Genomic DNA, 16745 nt, shown 5'->3' on the forward strand with positions numbered 1-16745 from the left:
ATTGGTGAGTTGTTAATAATGAAGCTTTTAAAAAATGAAAAAAAAAAATAAAGCTGTTGAACACTATCTAATTCTCTTCTGGAACTCTTTTTTTTTTCTTTTGGTACCGGGGATCTCTTCTGGAACCCTTGATATTTAGTTTTTCTGCTTAAATGCATAATGAATGATTATATCTGAAGATTTTATAATAGAAAATCATTCCTGGAGTCCTAGGATAAGCCAAATTTAGGATGAATTCTATATTTTTGTATATTGCTGGATACATCTCTTAATATTATGATTAGAATAGCTGGGGATTTAGCTCAGTGGTTCCACCGCCTGCCTCGAAAGCACAAGGACCAGAGTTCGATCCCCCATACCAAAAAAAAAGGTACATAAAAAAAATACTATGATTAGAACTTCTGCATTCTTGTTCAATAAGTAGAATAGGAAAAGTAAAGGATTTTCTCATATTATCTTTCTTTGATTAGGAAAAGTTTTCCTTTTTTCCCCCTCGTTTTCTGGAAGCACAAGTAAAATCATGTACTTATTAAAAATGTGATTGGGCCGGGGGTTTAGCTCAGCGGCATAGCACCTGCCTGGCAAACCTGAGGTCCTGAGTCGATCCTCAGTACCAAAAAAGAAAAAAGTGATAGCCAGGTGTGGTGGTATACACCTGTAATCCCAGCACTTGGTAGGCTGAGGCAGGCAGATTGCCATGAGTTTGAGGCCAGCCTGCACTACATAGTGATTCAAGTTCAGCTTGAACTACATAATGAGACCCTGTCTCAAAAAAGAAAAAAAAAAAAGGTTAAAATGTGAAGCTCATGGTAGTACAGACCTGTAATCTCAAGCACTTTTGGAGGCTGAGGCCAGTAGATTGCAAGTTCAAGCCCAGCCTGGGCAACTTAGCAACTCAGTAAGATACTGTCTCAAAAAGACTGGGGATGTAGCTCAGTTTAATCCTCAGTATGGGGGTGTGGTGGTGGTAGAATTCATCTGTTAAACCATTTAGGACTGGTATTTTCTTTCTTTGCTTTTTCTATTTGGTGGAGGGGGGCATGGGGGAGCAGGGGCATGGGGACTTGGGATTGAACCCAGGTTAATTAGTACAACCCAGCCTATTTTATTTTTAAATTTTGAGATAAGTTCGCATTAAATTGCCCATGTTGGCCTCAAAATTGTGAACCTTGTGTCTCAGCCTCCCAAGGATTACAGGCATATGTCACCATGTCTGGCAGGGCAGGTATTTCCTTTATGGGAATATTCTTTACTACTGATTCAATATATATAATGGTTATAAAGCTAGCCAGTCTTCCTACTTGAGTATTAGTAAATTATGTTATCCTAGGAATTTGTCTCTTGTTTTCAAATGTATTGGCATAAATTGTTCATATTCTTTTTCCAGACAGCATCTCACTACGCTGCCCAGACTGGCCCTGAACCCCTGGACTCAAGTGATCCTCTGGCCTCAGACTCTCCAGCCTATAGTTCTCAGTAGCTGGAACTACAGGTGAGTATCACTGCACTTGGACTGTCCATGTTCTTCTTCTTTTTGGCGGTACTGTGGATTGAACCCAGGATCTTGGCACTGAGCTACATCCTCAGGCCTTTTAATTTTGAGATAAGTCTCACTGAGTTGCCCAGGCTGGACTTGAACTTGCAATCGTTTGGCCTCAGCCTCCCAGAGTACTGGGATTAAAGATATGTTCCACCACATCTAGCTTTGTTCATGTTGTTTAAAAAATCAGTTTAGTTGCCTGTGTTTATGTTCATTTTTCATTCCTAGTTTTTAATTTGTGTCCTATTTTGTTAAGAATTTTCAGAAATTTGTCAATTATTATTTTAATATTTTCCTAACTTTTGGCTTTGTTAGTACTCTCTACTGTATGATTTCTATGTACTTTGTACTAGTCTCTAACTAAAATCATGTATGTAATGCATTAATGCTTATATTGTACTTCTGTAATACCTAAGGCTTTATAAGTTTCCTTCAAATTAAAATCACTATAATTCAATTCTGAATATCTAATTTTTATATATTTTATTTATTTTGGGCTTTTTTTTGAGACAGTGTCTCACTATGTAGTTCAGACTAGCTTTATATGTACCATGGACTAGGTAGCCCATGCTGGCCTTGAAATTGTGGTGATACCCTTCCTCAGCCTCCTCAGTGGTAGGATCACAGGCATTTGCCATCGTGCTTGGCTTAATTTTCATATATTTTAAAGAAATCAGGAGTAGTTTAAAAAATTAGTAATGTCTAAGGACTTTGTTATTTATTTCTAATAAAATACACCATAGTCAAGAGTCCTAGATGTGTGGTGGCACATGCCTGTAATCCCAGCATTTGGGAGGCGGAGGCAGGAGGACTACTGTGAGTTCAAGATTAGCCTGAGCTCCATAGTGAGTTCAAGACCAGCCTGGGCTCCATAGCAAGACCCTATCTCAAAGAAAAAAAAAAGAGTCCTGTACATGTTTGTTTGTGTTCTGCCCCCCTCCTGTTGGTTTTCTGACATAGGGTCTTCCTATATAGTCCAAGACAGCCTTGAGTATGCTATGAAGCCAAGACTGGCCTGGACCTCCTTCCCTTCCTGCCTCAATCTCTGGAGTGCTATGATTACAAGTAACTGCCATTATGCCCAACCCTGGATAGTCTTTTCAATTTTTTTAGAGTTGCTTGCTTGCTTTATTTATTTATTACTTATTTGGTACCAGGGATCAAACTTGGGACCTTGAGCTTCTGAGGCAGGTGGCGTAACCACTGAGCTAAATCCTTAGCCCTAGAGTTGCTTTTTTTGTTTAATTATTGGTTCAATGTGTGCCTGAGGAGAATCTGTATTATAATGCACAGAGTGCTGAATATCATAGGTTCATTAAATCAAGTTGTTCATGCCACTGTTCAATTCTTCTGCTTTACTTTTTCTTAATTTATCAACACTGAATATATCAACTTCACCTTTAAGTTTTATTTTGATATATTTAGTTTTTTTTGAGACAGTCTCACTATGTAGCCGACACTGGCCTTGAACTCACAGTGATCCTTCTGCTTCAGCCTCTGGAGTGCTGGGATTACAGGCATTGGCCACCACGGCTAGATATTTTATTTTTAACACTTTCATTAGGGGTATACACATTTAGAACTGTAGTATCTTGCCAGTAAATCGAACAGTTCATTAATATAAAGTGTGTTTGGGCCGAGGATTTAGCTCAGTGGTTTTGCTGCCTGCTGCGCAAGCGCAAGGACCCGAGTTCGATCCCCAGTACCGAAAAAAACCCCAAACAAATATAAAGTGTGTTAGCCAGTTATGGTAGCACAGCCTGGGGTACATAGTGAGCTCAAGGCTCGCCTGAAACGCATAGCAATGCCCTGTTTTATTTTTTAAAGTGAGTCAAGTTATTCTTTGTTTTTTTGGTACCAGGGATTGAACTCTGGACCACCGGAACCACTGAGCTAAATCCCCGGCCCTTTATTCTTTAACAATGCTTTGTCTCATTTTGTTGGATATTAACATAGCTATCACTTATGTTTCTAGCCATGATGGAATAACGGATCAAATTTACTCTGCTATTGTAAACTGTCTCAGACACTGGACAAAAACTAAAGCAGACCTGTGATCCCAGGAGAAACAACTGAAGTGAGGCCTACTTATCTCATTGGCTTTCTGCCTGCAGGCACACTCTAGCACACGGAATGGGGTACTGAGGCACATTCTAGTGCAGGCAATGTGGTGCTACAAGAAGCATAGAAATCTTACAGGTATGGGCTGGGGATTTAGCTCAGTGGTTCCACCTCCTGCCTCGCAAGCGCAAGGACCCGAGGTTTGATCTGCGGTACCAAAAAAAAAAAAAAGAAATCTTACAGGTTGAAGACAGAGAGCAGAGAGTTCAAGGAGATTAAGGCAGCTATAAATTGTGAGGAAGAATTCGAGAGAGGGAGATACACAGAAAAAGAGCAGCTCAAGGCCCTGGGTTGAGCACTACCAACAATAAAAAAGCCGTAACTTAGCAGTGGGACTGAACTAAGAAAAGGTTACTAACAAAGCTTTAAAACAAGCCTTAAACTGGTAAAACTGACCAAAGGAGCAGCACATAACTTCCTATAAACTGTGCCCCCCCACCAGTATTTGAGATTGAACACAAGGCTTTCCCACTGAGCTACATCCCCAGCATTTTTATTTTTTATTTTGAGACAAGATTTCACTAAGTTGACCAGGCTAAGGCTGAACTTGCTGCAATCCTGCCCCAGTCTCCCAGAGTGCAAGGATTACAGGCATGCACCAACATACCTTGCTAAGAGTGAGTTCTTACAAAAGCCTGAGCCTGACCACTGAACTACTCTCTGGTTTCCCATCTAGCCATGTGATCTTTCCCTTTCACACGTGTTCCACCTCTGTAATACCATCTGAGGTGAGGTCCTCACCAGAGCTGAGCAGATGCAGGGACCATGCCCTTGAACTTTCCAAACTGTGAGCTAAATAAACATACTTTATTTATAAAGTTATCTCACCTCAAGTGTTTCACTGTAGTAGTGAAAAACTGACTAATACACCAATGAAAATACTTTCAAAAATGAAAGAAACAGCTGGGGATTTAGCTTAGTGGTTCCACTGCCTGCCTCGAAAGCACAAGGTCCCTATTCGATCCCCAGTACAAAAAAATAAAGAAAAATAAAGAATTTTAAAAAACTTCATATGATGGCATATGCCTCTAATTCCAGCAGTCTGGGAGGCTGAAACAGGAGGATGGCAAATTCAAGCCCAGCCTGGGCAACTTTAGCAACTTAGTGAGACCCTATCTCAAAAGAAAAAAAAAAGAAAAAGAAAAAGGGCTGAGGATATACTTTAGTGGATAGGCCCTGGATTCAATCTTCAGTACCACAAGGGGGTGGGGGTGGGGGACATAAATCACAAAGCAAACAAAGAACTTACAGAATGAGAGAACATATTTCTAATTTCTATACCTGACAATGGGTTAATATCCAGAATATATTAAAGAACTTTTACAGCTGAACAACAAAAAGACAACCCAATTTAAAAACAAAGAATTTGAATAAATATTTCTCAAAAAAGATATACAAATGGCCATCAACCTCATTAGACATTCGGGAAATGTAAATCAAAACCATAAGATATCACTTTACACCTCCTAGGAGGGAATAAGAGCAATAAAACAAAAGCAAGCGCTGGTGAGGATGTGGAGGAATTGGTATCTAGTGCATTGGTAGTAAGAATATAAAATGGTACAGGCTCAGTCTGGTGTGATGGTACACACCTGTAATCCCAGCACTCAGGAGGCCAAGCAAGGAGGATTGTTGAGTACAAGAGCAGCCTTGGGAAATATGGCAAGTTCAAGGCCAGTCTATTACATAGTGAGACACTGTCTTAAAAAACAAAACAAAACCAGAAAAGAAAAGAAAAGAAAAGAAAAAAAGGTGCTGCTGTGGAAAATAATATGGCAGTTCCTAAAAAAAACTAAACAAAAAAATGAAAGCAGAGACTCAAAAAAAGATACTTACTTGGGGCCGGGGATTTAGCTCAGTGGTTTTGCTGCCTGCTGCGCAAGCGCAAGGACCGGAGGTTCGATCCCCAGTACCAAAAAAAAAAAAAAAAAAAAAAAAGATACTTACTTGTATCCAATGTTCAATGCAGCTTTATTCACAACAGCCAGATGAATAAACAAAGCCAGAAACACCAGATGAATAAACAAAATGTGCTATATGTATATCATGTACTATTACTCAGCCATAACGTCTGACATGTGATACAACATGGATGAAACCTGAACATAGTATACCAAGTGAAATAAGCAAGAAAAAAGGGGGTAAATTATATAATTTCACTTATATGAGGTAGTTAGAGTAGTCAAAGTCATCGAGACAGATAATAGATTAGTGGTTACTAGGTCCTGGGAGTAGAGGAAAATGAGAAGTTATTACAGTGGTACGTTGGTTCACAAACATAATTCTTTCCATGATTCTGGTCGCAAACTGAATTGGACAAGAACCAAATCAAATTTCCCTAGAAGGTCCTTTATTTATTTATAAAGTTATCTCACCTCAATTATTTCATTGTAGTAGTGAAAAACTAATACACCAATGAAAACCTAACTAATCAACCTAACCAATGAACTTGATTTGGTTCTAATTTTTGTTTGGGGGTATGTGGAAATGGTGGTTATATAACACTGTAAATGTAATCAATGCCATTAAATCATACACTTAAAAATGGTAGGGCTGGGGATTTAGCTCAGTGGTTTCACCGCCTGCTGCCCAAGTGCAAGGACCCGAGTTCGATCCCCGGTACCAAAAAAAAAAAAAAGTTAAAATGGGGCTGGGGATGTAGCTCAGTGATGCCGCACCTGCTTGGCAAGCACAAGGTCCTGAGTTCAATCCCCCGTACCAAATAACAACAAAAGGTTAAAATGGCAAATTTAGTTACATATATATATATATATATATATATATATATATATATATATATTTTTTTTTTTTTTTTTTTTTTTTAGTTACATATATTTTAACCTAACCTTTTTTTTGGCAGTGCTTGGGATGGAGCCTAGGATCTTGTACATGTTAGGCAAGTGCCCTGCCAATGAGCCATACCCCCACCCTCCCAAAAATGTATTTTTTTGGCACTAGGGATTGAACTCAGGACCTCGGGCTTGCCAGGCAGGCACTGTGCCACTTAGCTACATCCCTGGCCCCCAAAAAATGTATTTTAAAAATTGTGTGTACTTCCCCTGACTGAATCTGACATAGAATCCCAATATTTAAAAAGTGAAGCTGATTATGTTAAAGTGATAGAAAGGCCTGAAGCTTTATCATCCTGTTTTTCCCTCATAGGCATTTCCCACTGTCTCAACTGTAATCTGAAAGTGACTAACAGTATTGTAAAAGAGATGAAAATTTAAATTTTGTAGACACACAGAAGAGGACCATTAAATCTATTAGTGCTCCTTTCCTGAAGGGACAAGAGTAACTGATGAGAGAGTTTAAAAGAAGTCTTCCAAACATAAGATTTGAGGTGGTTCTTCAAGCAGGAGTTCACCTTGGAGAGTGGGAATGGAATAAAGTAGTCCATAAATAGGGGGAGTAGTCTATGAGGGAATCTGAATGAAAGAGAAGTGAAACTGGAGGCTGAGAAAAGAGCTGATTCTAGAGCTACAGACACTGAGAAAATGAGACTTCAGAGAAGGTACCCTTGGTCATTCCATGAAGTAGTAGGGAACCTATAGTAGTAGTAAGGTCTTAGAAGTGCAAGTTCAAGTGTTTACATCCACTTGGCAAAGCCAGTAAGAAGAAGAAGAAGGAAAAAGGAAGAAGAAAGAAGAAGAGAATGAAAAAAGAAGGAGGACAAAGAGGAGAAAGAAAAGGAGGAAGAGAAGGAGAACCACCACTAACACCACGATCGATCTAAGAAACTGTAGTGGCCTCCCTATGGGTTCTCTGCTTACACCAGTGCCTGAAAACTACAGGTAGAGGGCAGACTCCTAAAGGCAGGTCTCTGGAATGTTGTTCTCTTATTACCTGACATACTGTTTTTCATTACTTTGAGCCTGGGCTCTCCCAGCAGCTGTAGTAGTGAAGCTGGAAGGGAAATTAGACTTTGGCTCTTGAGTAACCATGGTGATAAGAAACTATCACAAACATTTGCTTATGACTTCACTGGAGAAGTAGGCAGGGAAATTAGACTGGAAGGATGAACATCTGCAGAAACATATCTGCAATCAGTAACCAAAAGATTGGGTTGCTACTTAAGGATCCTCCAGCAGGTTAGAGGGCTTTTTCCATCATGCATACCCTTGCCTGATGGAACTGGATCAGGAAAATTTGTAATACAATAAATCTTTTGTAGAGTCTGTTTCAGGACAGCTGTTGAATATTCTTAATTACACCTTCTATTTCTGAGGAATAAATGTCTAATGTTGCCATGTCTAGAATTCAGCCCTCTCTTCATTTTCTAAGGTTTTAGAACCAGGGGACTAGCAATAATAATACAAAAGTGGTACAGGCCCTGTAATGGCTGTTGTCCCTCAAAATTTATATGATGAAGGGCTGGGGAATTAGCTTAGTGGTTCTGCAGCCTGCCTTGCAAGCGCAAGGACCTGAGTTCAATCCCCAGTACCAAAAAAAAAAAAATTATATGATGAAGTCCTAATCCCTAGTACCTCAGAATATGACTGTATTTGGAGACAAAAAGAGGTAATTAAAACCTTAAAAAGGTAATTAAGGATAAAAGAGGTTATTGCTATTCCAAAAATAATGTCCTTTTAAGAAGAAAGGGAGGGCCGGGATGTGCCTCAGTGGCACCACGCCTGCCTGGCAAGCATAAGGTCCTGAGTTTGATTCCTAGTACTGGAAAAAAATTTAAAAAAAAAAAGAAGAAGAAGAAGAAGAAGGGGCCAGGGATTTAGCTCAGTGGTTCCGTCACCTGCCTCCCAAGTGCAAGGTCTGGAGTTCAATCCCTGGTACCAAACAAAAAGAAGAAAGGGAGACAAGTGTGGTGGCGCACACCTGTAATCCCAGAACTCAGGAGGCTAAGGCAAGAGGATCACCATGAGTTCGAGGCCAGCCTAGGTAGATGGTGTGTTCAAAGCCAGCATGAACTACACAGTGAGACCCTTGTCTCCAAACAAAACAACAACAAAAAAACAAGTAGTAGAGAGAACACCATGTGAACATAAAGATAACTATCTAGAAGCTAAAGACAGAGGCCTTAGAAGATGCCAACCCTGCTGATACCTTGATTTCGGACTTCTAAGCTCTAGAATTGTGAAAAAATAAGTTTCACTTATTTAAGTCTATGGGTCTTTGTTATGGTAGTCCTAGCAAACTAATATATCTCCTAATAAATAGATGAAACAACTGAGACTCAGGTCACATGCTAGTGAGTAGCAAGACTGCAGTGGTGCTCCATTAAAATATTGGTACATTTAAAATGTTGAGATTTTTGTTTCTGGTTTCTTACTTTTTTCCCCCAATGCTGGGGATTAAACCCAGGGCCTTGTGCATGCAAGGCAAGCACTCTACCATTAAGCCATACTCTCTCAGCCCAAAAGTTTTTTGCATTACTGGGGGATCAAGCCCAGGGGTGCCCTACCACTGAGTTACATTACTAGCCTTTTTTTATTTTGAGAAAGGGTCTTGCTAAGTTGCCTAGGCTGGCCCTGAATTTGCCATCCTCTTGCCTCACTCTCCCAAGTAGCTGGAATTATGGACATGTGCCACCATGCTTGGCCCAACATTTCTCTTTTTTTTTTTACGAGGGTAGGTGTAACTGGGGTTGATCCCATGGCCTTTGTACTGAACCACATTATCAGCTTTTTAAAATTAAAAAAAAATTATTATTATTATTATTTTATTTTGGAACCAGGGATCGAACTCAGGACCTTGAGCTTGCAAGGCAGGTGTGGTGCCACTGAGCTAAATCCCCAGCCCCCATATTTTAAAAAAAAAATTTTATTTTGAGACAGGGTCTTGCTAATTTGCTAAATTGCCCAGGCTGGTCTCTAACTTCCAATCATCCTTTCTCAGCTTTCTAGAGTGCTTGCTGGGAATTACAGGTGTGCACCACCATGCCTAGCTCACTCATACTCAATTTTTTACAACACTGTACCAGCCAAACTGAACAAGGCTTAGGGTGAAATCAGCTATTCTAAGTCCCTAGTTTGAGGACAATCATTAAAATATTTTCACACATAGGATCTAAGTCTTGTAACAATCAATGAAAATGATAAATCAGTTAGTAGCAATACCCACATCCTAACAGCAAGAAAACAGATTCAGAGGTGCTGTGGCCTGAACAAAATCATTCAAATCTTAAAACTGTGACGCTAGGACTAGGATCCAGGTTGTCTAATTCCACAGTCCTCTTTTCACTCAACCTCTAATTCTCTAATACCTAGTTTGCATCCCCCAAATAGAAGTACAGTATAATTCTATTCAGTCTGTCTTCTGCCTATCTAGCCCTAATTACTAACTGATTTTAACTTGAGAACTACTGGATTTTCTAACAGTGATAAGAACAGCATCAACTGAAAATTTGTTATTAAAGAGGCACTTTGAATCAAAGAGGACTTTGCATTTGCGCCCTCTTGCTTAAGAGGGTCCCACTTCAACCCACTGCATCTGATTTTCGGGAACCTATCTTCACACCGAGAGTCTTTCTTTCCTTTTTTTGTTACCGGGGATCAAATTCGGGACCTTGTGCTTGCGAGGAAGGCAGCAGAACCACTGAGCTAAATCCCCGGCCTCGCAAGTCTTTCTCTTACAGTGAGTTCTCTCCCTGGGCCACATATCCAACAAACCACAAAAATGAAGTTCATGTGTGGACCAATGCCTACATCATTAGAATTAATTAAATCAAAATTCTCCCACAGTATAAAGACAGATCAAGGTCAGGATCTGAAGGGTGGGAAGGAAAATAATATATAATACTTAAGAAATAGAGAGATTAGCCAGGTATGTGGTGGACACGTGCAATCCCAGCACTCAGGAGACTGAGGCAGCAGGATAGTGAATTCAAGGCCAGCCTGGACTCCATAGTTAGACCCTGTCTCAAAAGAAAAAAAAGAGAGAGTAACAAATTTAAACGTTTCAGCTAGATGTGGTGGCACATTCCTGTAATCCTAGCTACTCAAGATGCTGAGGTAGGAGAATCCCGAGTTCTAGACCAGCCTGGGCAACCTAGCACAACCCCGTCTCATAATTAAAAGGGCTGGGGATGTGGTTCAGTTTGAAGACCCTCAGGTTCAATCACCAATATGGAGAAGCGGCAACTAAGCATTTCAAAAATTCTTCCAAAACTTAGCTGACTCAAGTTTCTTTAATCAAAGATACCATAAGAAGACAAAACTGGTTAAATTGTGCTCATCTTTTCACTCATTTACTTAGTAGGAGAGAATCACTACAAATAAATACAAGGTTGATGGGAAAATTTTTATATTGCTGATTTACAATTTTGTTAGCTAAAAACAGCCAGGTAGAAACAGTTCCAGAAATCTCATCAATTCTAATTCATACTCAGAATAATCCAGATCTCTTTTTTTTTTTTTTTTTTTAGGCAGGATCTTACTTTGTAATGGACTGGCCTTGAGCACACTATGTAGCCCAGGCTGGTCTTGAACTCCCAGTGATCCTCCTGCCTCACCCTCCAGAGTGCTGGGATTACAGGTGTGCAGCACCATGTCTGGCTGACTAAACGAGACCTTGTGAGAACTGGTTTTCATTCATTCCCCACAGCTACTTTCTGGGTTTTTTTTTTTTGGTACTGGGGATCGAACTCGGGTCCTCGTGCTTGCAAGGCAGACAGTGAAACCACTGAGCTACATCACCGGCCCAACAGCTACTTTCCTATTTGTCAGTTCTCATGAATAGTGAAACAATATTTTTGCTTTGGGGGGGGGAGGGGTACTGGGGATTGGACTGAGTCTTCTCATTGAGCTATATCCCTAGTTCTTTTTTTTTTGGTACCGGGGATCCAACTCAGGTCCTTGTGCTTGCGCAGCAGGCGATGAAACCACTGAGCTAAATCCCCAGCCCTCCCCAGTTCTTTTTATATTTTATTTTGAGACAAAGTCTTGCTAAGTTGCTAAATTTCTCAGGCTGGACTGAACTTGCAATCTTCTTGCCTCAGCCTCCCATAGATCAGGGATTACAGGTGTGTGCCACCATGCCTGGCTTCTGTTCTCTCTTTATTATGAACTATCGTATTGAAACACTGAAAGTGTGATTTAGTACAATTAACATCTATTAATTCTTTGCTAAAATTCAACAATTTTAAGTAATAAAAAATGTTATTTTATCATATTTATAAAGCTGTCCCTCAGTATCCATAGGGAATTGGCTCTAGGACCTCTATAGATACCAAAATCCATACACACTTAAATCTCTTATGTAAAATGGTATAATATTTACATGTGAACTACATGCAGGTGGGCATGGTGGCACATACTTGTAGTCCTAGCACTCGGAAGGCTTAGGTAGGAGGTTCAAGGGCAGCCTGGGCTACATGGGTTCAAAGCCATCTTGAACTACGTAATGTGACCTGTCTCAAAACAAACAAACAAACAAACAACCTCTACCCCACACACAAAATCTACTTGCATCCTTCCCTCCTATATATTTTAATGCATCCTTAGATTACATGCAATACCTAATAAAATGTAAATACTGCTTGTTACACTTCATTGTTAGGGACAAGTCAGTACAGACAAAATTTTCGTTCCAAATATTTTCAATCTTGAGGGACAAATCTTGGGATAGTTTTATCTCCAAAATATATCCTAAATATATTTATGTCTTTTAATTCTGGACCCCTACATCCTATCCATGTCACTGGCATTTCTTTGCCTGACTACTAGAACAACTTCCCTCTTCTGCATCTTCCCCAAATCCATCACCACTCAATAAAGCTGGAGCAAACCACTCTCTCATTCAGAATAAAATCTTCTCCAAAACACAAAGCTTGAGCTATGCCTTCAGTTCATTTTGTCTCATGTACATATGAGTGTGAATGTGTGTGTATTTTTTTCCTTGTAGTACTGGGGATTGAACCCAGAACCTCAAACATACTAGGCAAGTGCTCTACTAGCAGTGACCTATATCCCCAGCTCCTGTTAAAAAAATGTTTTTAAAATTTTGAGACAGAGTCTAATTTGCCTAGGTGAGCCTTGAACTTGCAATCCTCTTGCCTCAGTCTCCCCTATAGTTGAGATTACAGGTGCACACTATCACTCTTAGCTTGTCTCATACATCCTTTTTCTTCCTCCCAGTACTGGGGATCGAACCCAGGGCTTTCCACTGACCTACACCATCCCCAGACGTTTTTTGTTTTAATTTTGAGACAGGGTCTTATTAAGTGGTTAAGTTGTGCAGTTTGGATTCAAACTTGTAATTCTCCTGTCCCAGCCTCCAAGAGTACTGCAATTACAATTATGAGACGTCATACCCAGATTCATGCAACTTATAAACCTCATGCATTGCAGTTTCCTATCATAATGATGTCAATATTTGGAAGCTATCAAGCTGTCTCCTGCTATAGTCTTTGCACTTTGTGTCTTCTTTTTGGCTACAATGCTCTTGTCTAGCTCTTTAAAATTACTAGGTCCGGGCTGGGGATTTAGCTCAGTGGTTCTGCCGCCTGCCTCGAAAGCGCAAGGTCTCAAGTTCAATCCCCGATATAAAACAAAAACAAACAAAACAATAAAATTACTAGGTCCTAGGTCCTTTCCTCATTTCAGTAACCCAAAGTTGCCCTATTTTAATTAAAACTTGTTTTCCTTCATTATACTGATTACAATCTCTATTTTCCATAGGGCAAGTTCCATAAAGCTAGCTTTTTGGGGAGGGGGAGACAAGGTCTCACTAGCTAGTTCAGGCTGGCCTTGAACTCACTATGTAGCCCATGGCCTCGAACTCATGGAGATACTCCTGCCTCAGCCTGCTGAGTGCTGGAATTGTAGGTATGTACCACCACGCCCAGCTAAGGCTAGCATTCTTTTGTTGTTTTTTTGGTACCAGGGATCGAACTTGGGACTTCGTGTTTGCGAGGCAGGCAGCGGAACCACTGAGCTAAATCCCGGCCCCAAGGCTAGCATTCTTAATGTCACAGTTACTCAAACATTTCCTGAATCACCGTTCAAATATTTATTACTCACCAAGCACTTAAAATGTACCACAGGAAAGGTCTAGCTATAACATTTACTTAATAAAGAAGTGTATTACAAGGCCTGGAGTGGTGGTGCATGCCTGTAATCTTAGCACTGGAAAGGCTAAGGCAGGAAGATCTCAGATTCAAAGCCAGGCTGGGCTACATAGTGAGTTTGAGGCCAACCTGAACTACATAGTGAGATGCTGTCTCAAAAAACAAAAGGGCTGGGGATTTAGCTCAGTGGTTCCACAGCCTGCCTCGAAAGAGCAAGGTCCCAATTTCGATCCATGGTACCAAAAAAAAAAAAAACCCACCAAAAACCCCCAACTTACATAAACTCCAAATTCCTATTGTCACAACCTCCTGCCTACTGGCTACTACCTCACTTTCTCACTTTCTTCTTGAACTACTTTTTTCCCTCCCCTCTTTCTTAGTCCAAGTTTAATGCCATAACTATTCAGCTAGTCTTGGAGTCAGCCATGACTTTCCCTTCCCCGAAGACAATAGAATAGGTCAGTCAATTAATTCTGAATCTACCCTTTAGGTTTTGATTCTAGAGCCAGCGAGGCTAGGCATAATAGAATATGCCATTCTTCACTCCAAATACAATGAATAGGGAATGAATAAAAGTCTACAGATAGTTTCATTGATTATTCTATAAAACTTGGAACTGTATCAAACAGAATCTATAGACTGAATCAGAACAGATTCAGATTACAAGTCTGGTCTCTGATAGGATCACTCTATTTCTCTGACATATACCTATCTGTGAACATTATTAGCATTAAGAAACATAATTTGGTCAGGCTGGGGATTTAGCTCAGTGGTTTCACCGCCTGCTGCACAGGCACAAGAACCTAAGTTCAATCCCCAGTATCAAAAAAGAAAAAGAAACATAATTTGGTCAGCCCTCTATATCCTAGGGTTTCCCTATTTCAAGATCCAAGATGGCAGAATAGAGATGCCCTGTACTTGCTACACTTCAAGAAGAGTAACTGAGGGCCGGAGATTTAGCTCAGTGGTGCTGCGCTTGCTTCGAAAGCTCAAGGTCCTGAGTTCAAACCATGGTATGAGAGAGAGAGAGAGAAGGAAAGAAAGAACAACTGAGGAAGAAAAATGGGATTCAGCAAGGGAGTGGTGAGAACCCTAAAGTGCACGGTGACTAGAGAGAGAGCAGCACAGAAAGAGGAACAAAGTCACTGCAACTACAGGTCAAGCTCCCCAGCTGGGGTGAGTGGGTGGGCAACATGTGGGAGAACAGAAAGGTGATGGTACAGCAGGGAAGTCCCACAGCAACCATCATCATCGGGGCAGTCCATCAGTTCTAACAAGAGAACTCCATATCCTCACAGGCTTCAAATCCAGTTGGTAGCTGCCTGGAATCAGAATGATTACTTTGCTCCAGAACAGCAACTAGCACTGTCCACCATCTCTTGAGCCCAACCTGGTACAGTATACCATCTTGAGAATGGAATCACTGTAGAGTCTATCTTGCCCAAAACTAGCTTCACAGATGCCACTCAGATAAACACCCTACCCACCCCAACACTGGTGCTTTCCTTGCAGGGGCTGAGGACAAGCCCCTCTGAAACTTGGGACTTCAGAATCTCAAAAGCCACAGCCAGAACCATAGGAACAGATGTGCTCAACTTGCAGGGCCTGAAGACAGACTCTTTAAAGCCTGAGGCTCTGGGATTGCTGATGCCATGTGCAGAAGCCCTAGTTCCATCAGTGCTCTCTGGAAGGGCCTCGATGACATGCACTCCTATGGCATATAGTCCTCCGTGGCACATACTCTAGGTTTTGTGGCTACTGCTGCTGCCATTACCACCTTCCTTACTGGGGTCTGTGGAAGTCCGTGTCCACTGCACTTTCATGGACACCTACAGCCTAGACCACTAAGGCATTCCTAGACACTGTTGATGTTGATTACACCTGAAGAAATCATATGGGAGGCTATGCTCGTGTGATTAATCAGAATCAATGTCAAAATACCTACCCAAATGATACCCTATATCCAATGTAAATAAAGTCTTATCTCTGAAAGTGACTGCATAGAACAGGAAGAGTGACTGCTGCACTAGATGTGTAGACATCAACATAGAGACACAAGAAGCATGAAAAAGCAAGAAACCAAGAAACTCCAATGGAATGATTCTCCAGAAACAGAACCTAATATAAAACTCCATGAAACATCTGAAAAGGAATTCAAAATAATGATTTTAAGGAAATTCAGGAGATGCAAGAGAATACAGATAGACAATTCAAAAAAATGAGAAAACAAATTCATAATCTCAATGAGAAATTTAACAAAAAGATAGTAAATTGTAGAATACAATCAATGAAATAAAAAAACACATTTGAGGGCCAGGGATGTAGCTCAGTGGTGCTGCACCTGCCTGGCAATCAAAAGGTCCTGAGTTTGATTCCCAGTACCAGAAAACAAAACAAAACAAAACACACATTTGAGAACTTTAACAACAAACGCGACCAAGGATTTCTAAACTTGAAAACAAGTCTTTTGAAATAACTTTGTTGGACAAAAACAGTAACAACAACAACAACAACAACAACTCCAACTCCAAAAACAAAAAGAATGAAAAAGCCTATTAGACTTATGGGCTAACATGGAGTATGCAGGTTGTAACAAGGCACTGTAAACCTATTTAATAAAGTAATAGCTGAAAAGTTCCCAAGTCTTGAAACAGACACGGACATTCTTATATCTTGTGTGACCAAAATAGAATAAAACTAGAAATCAACAATAGAAAATATACAAATACATGGAAATATAGAATAAATGCTCCTGATCCAATAGGTACTTGAAGAAATTTATTATTATTATTATTATTTTTTGGTACTGGAGATCAAACTGAGGACCTTGTGCTTGCAAGGCAGGTGCTGGAACCACTGAGGTAAATCCCTGGTCCACTTGAAGAAATTTAAAGGGAAAAAATTTCTTAGAATAGGCAGGCAGCATTGTGGCACAGGCCTATAATCTCAGCTTCTCAGGAGGCTGAGGTAGAACCACAAGTTTGAGGTCAGCTTGGGCAACTTGGCAAGATGTTGTCATACAATAAAATAAAAGTCTTGAAACAAATGAAAATGAAAATG

At 40.3% G+C, this 16745-nt stretch overlaps 1 protein-coding gene across 3 annotated transcripts in view; it reads right to left on the minus strand.

Moving 5' to 3' along the window:
- The window catches only part of Kpna6 (karyopherin subunit alpha 6), a 57260-nt gene that overhangs the window by 22742 nt on the left and 17773 nt on the right, over nucleotides 1-16745 (minus strand). The window contains exon 1 of one of the 3 annotated variants that reach the window (XM_087215383.1): nucleotides 7508-7583. The exons of the other annotated variants lie outside the window; for them this stretch is intronic. Within the exon in view, the coding sequence (XP_087071509.1) occupies nucleotides 7508-7526 (19 nt within the window). The 5' untranslated portion in view covers nucleotides 7527-7583. Of the gene's footprint in view, nucleotides 1-7507; nucleotides 7584-16745 lie in introns of those variants that run through there. 3 annotated transcript variants of the gene reach the window in all.

This window comes from Heterocephalus glaber, unplaced genomic scaffold (assembly GCF_053883595.1).
Source record: "Heterocephalus glaber isolate CG9 unplaced genomic scaffold, H.glaber_assembly_v1.0 deba00001452, whole genome shotgun sequence".
NCBI classification, from domain to species: Eukaryota; Metazoa; Chordata; class Mammalia; order Rodentia; family Bathyergidae; genus Heterocephalus; species Heterocephalus glaber.